The 10,754-nt window shown below is 44.2% G+C and overlaps 1 protein-coding gene across 1 annotated transcript; it reads right to left on the minus strand.

Annotated features, from left to right (window-relative positions):
- Positions 1–845: 845 nt before the first annotated feature.
- Positions 846–2,844, minus strand: PPP1R27 (protein phosphatase 1 regulatory subunit 27). The gene is made up of 3 exons (XM_066618324.1): positions 2,658–2,844; positions 1,675–1,825; positions 846–969 (listed from the first exon to the last, which is right to left on the minus strand). The coding sequence occupies exons 1-3, from the start codon at positions 2,839–2,841 to the stop codon at positions 846–848; spliced, it is 459 nt and encodes a 152-aa protein (XP_066474421.1). The 5' UTR covers positions 2,842–2,844.
- Positions 2,845–10,754: the final 7,910 nt, after the last annotated feature.

Below are 10,754 nucleotides of genomic sequence, written 5' to 3' on the forward strand. Positions count from 1 at the left end.
ATTCCATTATGAATGTTCCCTTCCCTGCATATCTATTGGTTCTGCCACAGAAGAGTCCAAGGGCTCTCTGAAGAAGAGAACCCAAATGACTCAGTGGAAACAGCCAGACAGAATGAGTGACTATCCCTGGGTGAGAACAGAAGGAAGCAAAATGAGCCCAGGATTTGTGAATGACTTTATTGAAAAAATAAAAGGCTGTTTCAAAATGACATAAAAAATACAGTAGAAAAGCAAATCTAGGGTGAGCAAACATTGAAAATAAGACTTTATACATAACATTGTTTGGGTAGTTCATATTTACAGCACTGAGATGACAGCTTGAGTTGGGGGACATTTTCTGTTTCACATAATGTAAGAATTCTCTTTGGAGTTTCTTCAGGAAAATAGCTTAAATATTGCTCCAAGTTGTGTTCAAGATCACAGCCATTACCAGATGTATGTTTGCACAAATTGGTACTCAGTCAATTTCAGCTCAAAACAACCAGTGTAAACATCTTGCACAAGAGTGCTATGAGGGTGGGCATGTCCCAGCCATTATACCCATTTTAGCTAACGCCTGATCCCAGAAGGTACTGGGCAATGTACTTCAATACATGAGGTGACATTTCTCTCTGAAATGCCGATCCCAAGCAGGAGTTTCTCATAGAAACCCCTAAGTAGCCCATCTCATACATGCACATTGCAACCAAACTGTGGTCTCTTGAAGAGGTCATATACAGTACTCCCTTGTTAACCTAGTAAAGGGCTAATGCCAACTTTGTCAGCCTCGTTCCAGCATTCGACAGATGCTCCTGCCTTCCTTGGAGACTGGACTCCACCTGGGAAAGAAGTTCAAGGGGACAAACTCAGTCCATTCTAGTTGCTTTGAACAGCTCCACAAGTTCCTTGTACTCAGGGTCAATGAGGTCAGATGGTTTCTCCCCTTCATCATTGGTGGCATCCAGCTGGGCCCCAAGAGAGATAAGATACCTATGGGAGAAGGGAAAGAAGTAGTGAGAGGGAGCAGTGATTGGAGAGGGTCTGATTTTGCCTATGTCAGTCAAATAGAATGCAATCTCTGCAGGACTCAATGGAGATCCTGTTGGGCCTATGCTTGTGAAGTGTAATAGGAATCTATAGTATATTTGTACCAGAGATCCAGCTCCTACTATAGGCTAATTCACTCTGTCAAATTCCTCCATGCAGCCGCAGCCACATCCACAGTATACAGCTTTGATCTGGCTGTAGTACACATGGACCTGGCAATCATTTCTGCGACTATAGCTGCTGGAAGACATGCAGCCAGAATTATAGAAATGGCTGTGGTTCCCTATAAGCACACTAAGTTCACAGTAACTTTCCTTATGTATAAGTTAAGAAAATGTGAAAGTGAATTGGCTCTTAGATTCAAAGTAAAGCGTTTCTCTCTTCATAAAGAGATCCAGCCTCTAAATGGGTAGTTTCCACGCTTGCCTTCTTCTATGACACACTTTACATCTGAGCAAGGAATTATGCCAATGAGACATCACTGTCATTCATTCTAGTTGCTGAATAGTGCTGTCTGTAAGGCTGGTCAGCCACCCCCAGATACTAAGCACAGCCTAGCATCAACTCTGAAGTAATTGCCTCTTTTCTAGACTGTGAGGCAAGCTGTTGGACATGAGGCTCTAGATTAAAGAGATTGACAGTTCTGACCTTGCAATGTCAGCATGACCATCGCTACAAGCCATGTGCAGTGGGGTCCAACCATTCTCATCTTTCTGGTGGATGTCAGCACCATATTTCACCAAGAGCTTAACGCAATCAAGATTCCCAGAAAGCACAGCTTCATGGAGGGCAGCCATACCTGGTGGGAGAAAAAGGGGTATACATCAGCCACAGTATGCAGAAAGCAACTCTGAAGCAGGGTAGATCCTCAACGCAGACCTTCTGAATTAAACCTCACTGCTTGTTAACAGGCTTCCAACACCAGAACTACACTCAAAACTACAGCAGGACCTTGATCTGATTTGGGGAACAGAACTACTGTTATCTTAGAAATCCAGCAGCTCTGTATGTGTGTGATTTATTTTTGTTTTTTTGGTGGAGGTAGGGTTAAAAAATAAGCAAGTAGCCACCAAAGAGTAATAATTAAGTTCACTTGGACATAGTAGTTGCAAAGTTTAACATTCCTGCAATTAAGTGGCAGTTTCCTCATATAGGTTTTAAGATGCAGCTTTTCTTGCTGAGACTCAGAGAAAAAGATTCAAGGGGGGAGCAATGATTCAGCCTGGTATGAAGCCCTAGAAGTAATTTCTGTCAAGCTGGTACACTATTTACTTGCTTGTGCTGCTATTTTGGGTCTTCACATGGCCCCAATTATGAATTTATCTGTCCAGGAATAAGACGTTTTGCAGACTATTAAAGGGCTTTTAGGTGTGTGTAGCTGTACAGTTTTATAATATTGAAGGCAGCTATCCCCATGAAGTTGGGATTATACCCACAAAGAAAATCAAGGTTGCATGGCTTCTGGTATTGGGGTGACAGGGATGGGAAAGGGAAAGCTCCCAACTCTCAGACAGATCAACATAATCTAGCCTAGTGTATGATCCACAGTCTACTGTAAAGAGGCAACCGATAGTGCATACCCCTACTAAACAACCCTCTTCCATAATTACCTCTACCCATATCATACTTACCAGATGGATAGATAGTGTCCAAGGTGACCTTCCTTGCACGGATAAAACGCCCCACCTGCTCCAGGTCGCCCTGCCGGATGTTGTCCTGGAAGACTACATCATTGGAGAAACGCACAGTCTTCAGTCCTCTCGGGTACCTCCTGTACCTGGGAAGTGAGTGTGAGCCAGGGTAGTAATACTTCATGGTTGTGGAGTGCTACAATACCCAGAATGAAAGAGGAAAATCAAGTGGCCCGTCGGGCTCAGAGGCTGAAAAGGTGTCTTCAAAAACTAGAAAAGATTCCCAGCACTCCACACAAAACTCTTCTTTGAGGTGTCAACAGCCAAGAGCCCCTTGGGTCTCAAAGGGTCTTTTGCCCCCAGCACTTGCAACAGAGAGGCTGAGGAGACACTAGGTATAGTTTTGGTCCCCTCTGGAACTTCCCTTGGACCGCACTGTCCGTGTGTGATGCTCTCCTCTCAAAAGACTGGCAGTTCTCAGCAACGTCTCCTGTTATATAGTTTTCGTCTGGCTATTTTGAGGACCCTCCGCTCATGCTATTTGCCATGAGATTTTGTAATTGAGCTGCCCTGCCCTCCAACTTCCCCCTTGCGAGCACAAGTGAGAGTCTCAGCTTACAGTCCACCTGTTGATGTGCAATAGCCAACGGGTCAAGCCTATTTCATGATCTGCATTTACAGCTAACCTCCGATTTTGCAAAACCCAGTTCACTCTAGTTCCAAGAACTTGTTGGCAGGCACTGTAGGAATTTCCAGAATTCAAGGTACACCATTGTCTCCAGGAGAAAGGCAGCAAGTTTTAGGAGTCCTACTGCATAGTGAAGGAAAGTCTAATTATGTGAACAACTACCATAGATTTCACAGTTTTTTTTAAAAAGGAAAATGCATCTGACGTGCCACATTTCATTATATCACAGCATTTGACAGCCCAATCCTATGCATGTCTACTCAGAAGTTAGTCCCATTAGAGTCAATGGGGCTTACTCCCAGGAAAGTGTGGATAGGATTGGGCTGAGAGTCTGCCTGGTTCCCCTGGGCCTTCTGGAGGTGGTTCTCCAGAACCACCTTGCTGTCATTTGTGGATGCACAGCTACTGGTAATGCTTAGGAAGGCCTTTTTCTATTTGGGCACCTGGTCTGTGGAACTCTCTATTGGATAATATTTGTAGAACGCCCTCTTTGGCCATGTCTGTAGGAATGTCAATATATTCCTATTTCATCAGGCATTTGGTTTGTCTTAGCTATACTACTTTGTCTGTGTGTCTTTTACAGTTGCCTCTTTCATTATTATTTTTAATTACCGGTAGTTCAATGATTGTGAGCCACCCTGAGTTTCTCCTTTTGAAGACAGAAACTGAAATGTAAAAGCTTTAATATATAAAAATTAATATTTAGATAGTCAAGGTGTTTGCAAGCAGTATGATGTAAAACTACAGTTGGTTATGAAGGGAGAGCACTTAAGGTATCATCAAAACTAAGTGCAGCCATCAGTTCCTAGCACAATGTTCTTGAGCTGGTAAATTCTGCAAGGGTATGAATGCAAAACCAGATTCTTCCTGTACCAATCCAGTTTATCCAGCCTGAGCATTTATATGGTCACTTTGTCCAGTAGGAAGAACACCCCAGGCTTTGGCCAGGTCACAAAGCTGTACCATATCTGTGATCAGAAAAGTCCATTAGAGGAAGCAATATGAATGCTGACAACAGCCATAATTTAACCTTCATTCTGCCCCTCCTCCTCCTCCTCCCATGCATGAATAGAACTACTTGGCTGCATTGCTGTGGAACTCATGGGTCTCATTAAAATCTTGGTTTTCCAAGATGTTGGCAGGGAGAGCGATTGGTGTTGGAACATCAGAACTCTGTGTGTGTGTGTGTGTGTGTGTGTGTGTGTGTGTGTGTGTGTGTGTGTGTGTGTGTGCGCGCACTCTCCAAGCACCATTTGAAGGGGGAAGCTTTGTAATTGCAACTTCAGCTCCTTCAGGTTAACACCTAGGAACTAGACAACCTTTCCTGCCATGAAAGAGCAGAGAGGATAAGAAAAGGGGTAGCGCTCATGCTGAACGTTTTTAATCTCTATTTGTCCCAGCCCCAGATTTTGGTGGCCAGCAGCAGAATGCACACCACTGGAATTCAACAGTACCCCTTAATCCGGGGGTATTTAATCTGTGCATCGGGGCTCCCTCGGAGGCGTGGCTAGCCCCCAGATGCGTGAGGCATCTGGGGGAGAGAGGTGGCCGTAGCTGGCTGCGCTGCTCAGCTCAGCTGCAGGTGCTGCCTCCTGACTTGCTACTTTTCTTCAGCTGTGAACAAGGTGGGTGGGGCAGTGTGAGGTGGGGAGGGCATGTGAAACATGGTGGGGGAAGGTGGTGGAGCCTCCCCACCAAATGGAGAGAAGGCTGGCTGGCTGGAAGGTGTAGAGAGAAGGCTGACTGGGAGAAGCTGGGAGGTGTGCAGCGCTTTCCTCCGCTTAGGAAGGAGGGAGCCCAGCCTGCTCTTAGTGGGGGGGAGTGTCCAAATGCCCCAGCCTGCATTCCTCCATCTTGCCTGGGGGGAATAAGGGTGGCATCTGCATGTTGGGTTGTATGTGTGTGAGCAGCCCCCATCTACTTTGGGGTGAGTTGTAATCCTATCCACACTTTCCTGGGAGTAAGACCCATTGACTCAAATGGGACTTACTTCTGAGTAGGCCTACATAGGCTTGGGGTCTGTGTCAGCTTAACCCAGGATCTTCACCTTTCTCTTTTTCCTCCCCCTTCAGAAAAGAAAAACAAGCCACTCTTGATGGCTTTGTCTCCAAAAATTGATTAAAAATAAAAATACCCATTCCTTTTCAGCCACCCCCCTTTTTCCTCCTGCCTCCTTGGGGGGGGTACTTAGCATGTTGGCTGCTATTGTAAGATAAAAGGCACAATCCTAGATAGGTCTACTCAGAAGTAAGTCCTATTGTGTTCAATGGGACTTACTCCTAGGAAAGTGAGGTTAGGATTGCAGCCAAACAGTCTCTGGGTCTCAATTTGCATCAGTTTGCAATTAGCAGATACACACAAAACAAAGTCTTCCCTCCCCCAGCAAATTCATCACTTCTTCCCCCCTCCCTTTCCAAAACCCTCCAGGTGTGCTGCTAACAAACTCAGGGCACAATCCTAACCAAGTCTACTCAGAAGTAAGTCCTATTTTGTTCAATGGGGCTTACTCTCAGCTAAGTGTAGTTAGGATTGCAGCCTCAGAGTGCTGGCAGCTGTTTTTTTGTTTCTAGTGCATAGGTATAACACCTTCATCCCCATTTTGGGGGTCACCAAGGTGTTGTAATGGGGAGCTGTGGCCAGTGGCCACAAGGATCAGGGGAGCTGCGGGCCGGAAATGTTAGAGAACCACTGCCTTAACCCAACAGTATCTAGACCAGTGATTTTCAATCTTTTTCGTCTCATGGCACACTGACAAGGTACTAAAATTGTCAAGGCACACCATCAGTTTTTTGACAATTGACAAGGCGCACCACGCTGCTGATGGGGAGCTCACATCCCCATTGGCCCTGTTAACAAATGACTCTCCCCCAAACTCTCACGGCACACCTGCAGACCATTCGCGGCACACCAGTGTTGAAAACCACGGCACAATGGTTGAAAATGGCTGGTCTAGACTGTCACCTTACGTCTGAGACAAATGGGGCTCAAGTTCCAACTCAATCATATAACTCACAGGGCAGTCTTGAACTAGTCACTCTCTCACAGCCTGACCTACCTACTTCACTCTGTGAGGATAACGGGAGAATCTTGTCCACTGCCTGAGCTCCTTAGAGGAAATGCAGGGTATACCGTAAATGAATGATGATGTCAACAAAATAGAGCTGCTAAGGCAATTGCTTCCTTTGTAAGACTGTACCAGCTTCAATTATTTCCTCTCCCATTTACAATTCTGTACTAAAACCAGTGTACAGTGTATTCTGCTCTTTAAAAAGTCTGAATTCGGTAACTTCCACTACCTTTGTCTATCAAGATGAGACCCAGAATACACATTCAGCCCTTAGGAAAATCATTAATGCCTATGGTGGTTATTACACACGCACAGACACGCAAGAACTAATCATGTGCTGCCTAATCATATTCTGCCTCCCGCCCACACATTATTATCCTTACACACCTATTCCAGCCTCCTCCTTGCATATTCTCTGGTCTCATCCCCAACGCCCCAGATAAAAAATGCATGCACCATAGATAGAGACCCCCAACTCTGGAAACTTTGTTTACATTCTTAGAACAGCCTATTGATTCTAGAAGTAACCAGCTCAGGACAGCCTTGCCATTTCCATGACAACACTCCCTCCTCAGAGTCGGGCAACATCCAGAAAGCATCCCCAGAACAGTAACTGATTAAAATCCATCTTTCCTTCTAAATACATATGCAAAGCAGCTGCTTCTGAAAAACAAACTGCTTCCCTTGGGCACCTTAGCAGGTACTGGATGGGACATGTAAACAGTAAGGAAGCAAGCTGTAATAGGACTTGCAACAGTTCCCTGTTCTCATACATGTTATTCTTGGTTTGCAATATTAAGACATCCCCTGCCTACGTGCACTGGAAGGAGGAATTCAAGTATTCCTTCTGCCAAGGATGTGGTAAAACATGGGACTACAAGCTTGCATCAGAATGAGCAAGTGCCAGCCCTATGAACTGGCTCAATCTCAAGGTGGATAGGGCAGCTATAGTCATTTCCCTGTAGAGAGATTGCCAGCTTGTAGGTCTTGTTTATATATCAAACATGGGGAAGAATGTACCCCAGGCATGGAATGAGGAATGGAACTTGTGTTCTGCTTAAAGGACAAAGATCTAGCCTCATGGTGAGGCAGGGCCATATAACTACTGTATTTGAAACTTTGAAAGCAGAGAGTACCTAGCAGAAGGTCTATGCCCTTGGCAAGCTCCATCCCCCATTGGCCCAATTCACTACCACCATCTTGCTCAGACAAATGTATTTTACAAAAAGTCAAGTATTTTCCTTGGAATAAAACACCCAGCATGACCAGATGTCATTATCACAAAAGAGTACAAGGCACCCCAAAATGTAGGACATCCAAGAAAAATGGAGGACATGACAAAATAAAAGCTAAAAACACTTGTATATTGATCTTGTGTGGTTAATTTAAACACTATATTACTTATTAACCCATTTTTGCCCAGCCCACAGGTGTATGCATTTGGTCCCTGTTGTGCATATGCAATGTTGGGCAGAAATGGTTTAAATTTAAAACTATATTAAATATCATTTATTAATTACAAGAAGGCTATGCACTGCCTGCAGGGACCCGCTCACAGGGAAAAGGACGACATCTAATTTTTAAATGCTCTTTGATTGTTGTAACTTTTAAATTTTTATGGTTTTTTAATCTTAATATTGTATTTTGCTGTTTCAATGTGATGTGTTTTGTTGTAAACCACTTTGGGTATCAGAAAAGTGGTATAAAAATCCTTTAACTAAATAAGTACTTTTCCAGGACACGTGGCTGAAAAAGAGGACATCTGGTCAACCTGAAAACACCAAATCGTTTGTGCAAATGTGCACCAATTTCAGTAGTAGGAAACTGCAGAAATTATTAAACAAAGCCATGTTGTCATCGCCTCCATCCCCAATCTCACAGAGTTAACAGCAGCACTGGGGTGTGAACCAAGACTCAACTTGCTTGGCACCCCAATTGAAGCTCAACAAGAAAACAAGCCCTCAGTGAGTTCTCCCCTACTGACAGTCAACATGTAGCAACTTGTTTTCTTTCGCTAGTGCTGTCATTCACTCTGGGAGGAGGCACCCTTCCCTCCCATCATGTGACCAAAAATAGCATATTTGCTTACAAAAATATTTTCCCAGCTGAAGTGGCCAACAAGCTCAACAGCTGGCTGGATCACAGGCATATGACAGGTAATAGCTGTTCAGTGCATACTGCTTTAGATGCCATTTCTTTGAATAAGGTATGCAATAATTAACCTTTAAAAATCTGCTTGCTACTGGAGAATCCTGAACTTCCCAAGGGCTCTCACCCCCTCTTGGTAGACTGGGCTAAGACTAAGACAAGTCTGAGCTCATAAAGGATTCTGCTATACTGCATCCTGGAGTAAAGATAAGTCCCTAAGCATCCCACCCGGCAAGTCAATATAGGACAGTTGGAGCGACAAAATCAAAACGGCTGCCCTTCCTATGGAACAAGTTCTACGTCCATTTAGATTCTAAAGCCATCACAAGAGCCATATAATCCATTCCAGTTGCGAGAAGGCCACCGAACAGAAAATCCCAAATCAATCCAGGAGATTAGTAGCCAAAGTAGGGTCAAAAACCTTGTCCAAATAGATACCCAGCTGGCCACACATCATGAAGTTAAATGCCCCTTGTTATGAAGCTCTCCCTACTTCATAAATAGCAGCATTATAGAAAGGTCTTTACACGAGTGTTCTTTTCAATGGGTGAGCTGCGGTCAGACGTTAATTGTCATTCCATGGAATAGTACCTTAGAGGCCAAAGCACTGTGCGCATAGGTCAATGGAGAAGGAATTGCACTTAGACCAAAGTCCCAATTTGGTCATGGCTCCTTGCATAGCCTCAGAGAAGTAGACATCTTAGCAAGCAGGAAGAACAGGTATTCACTTCAAAGGGTGAGAGTAAACAAGCACCGCACCTGTCATTGAGAGTAAACAAGTATCAGAAACACCTGTCATTGAGAAGTACAATATTGAGATCCAGTTACTAAGGCCTCAGGCAATGAGAGTTGGTGCACCCTACAGACACAATAGGTGCACCTGTCTCTTATGAGGTTCTCAAGTGCAGGGGTGTCAAACTCCTTTCATACAGCAGGCCAAATAGCATTCATGGCACCTGCTGAGGACTGGAAGTGAACTCATTAAGCAGGAAGTGACATGATTAAGCAGACAATGCACAGAAATAAAACCTCTCTTACTTAGGAAATCATTAGTTTCAAATGTTGAGAAAATATGAAAATCTTAATATTCAAGACTTGGGAGAGCCCAATTATCACACAGGCCATCTCTTCAGTAGCACTACATTTGCCAAAGCATAACTTTGCAGAGCACCTTAGCTGCTGAACTATAAAGTGACACCTCAGCAGAAGTGGCACTGCTAAAAGGGCAGTGTGGGGAGAGCGTAATCAAGCAGGGTACCCTTTTCAGAAGGTTGCTTCTGCTGAGGTTTCACTGCTGAAAGGGCAGCCCATGTAATAATTGGGCTGTCCCAGATCCAGCCTTTCAGCAGCGCTATTTTTGCTGACATGTCACTTTGCAGTTCAGCAACTAGTGGTGCTGGGAGAGCTATTATCACATGGGCTGTATCTGGCCTGCAGGCATTGTTTGACAGCCCAGTCTAGTACTACACATAGGCCATTAGTTTGGAGATGTAGGCACTGGGGGACTTTAGGTCACAGAAGCCTTTGCACCAATTGGGGAGTGGTTTTCCAGAGCAAATGTGGTCAAAATTTTGTCATTATTACACTCTTCCAGAATGACCTCCCCAAGACTGCATTTACCATCATCCTACTAGGAACAGTAGGTATATAGAATTCAGCTTGGGCCTCTTTTTCCTTAAAGAGCATATACGCCTGAAGGCTGTGCCTGATGAAATCTTAGAAACCAGAGAGAGTGTAAGGTAAGATTGCCACTTGCATTCTGGAAGGGAAGTAAGAATTTTGGTGCCCTACATGGCACTTGGCTCCTCCCCATGATGACCAAAATTATGCTAAGTACGAGGAAATCAAGCAGGTTGCAGATGATGCAGACCATGACTCAACTGGGGGGCATAGTCTATAGTATTTCTGGAGCTGCTGGTACAAAACCTTCCTATCCAAAACCCACGTTAAGGTGTTATGACACAATACCTCAAAAAACCTATTAAGGGAGATAACTAAGTGTCCCACATTCCAATGTTGTAGCTGCTTCACCATTTATGAAATTCCTTATCCCTTAAATGTGGATAGAAACCATTTTAAAGTGGTTTAATCTAAATCTGGACAAGCATTTGAGTGGGGGGGAAGAGAATGACTTTTTAAAAACCATGTTATTCATTTCAAAGGCTCCAAGCTATGTTAAAAGCTCAAAAATTGG

This window comes from Tiliqua scincoides, chromosome 2 (genome assembly GCF_035046505.1).
Source record: "Tiliqua scincoides isolate rTilSci1 chromosome 2, rTilSci1.hap2, whole genome shotgun sequence".
NCBI lineage: Eukaryota > Metazoa > Chordata > Lepidosauria > Squamata > Scincidae > Tiliqua > Tiliqua scincoides.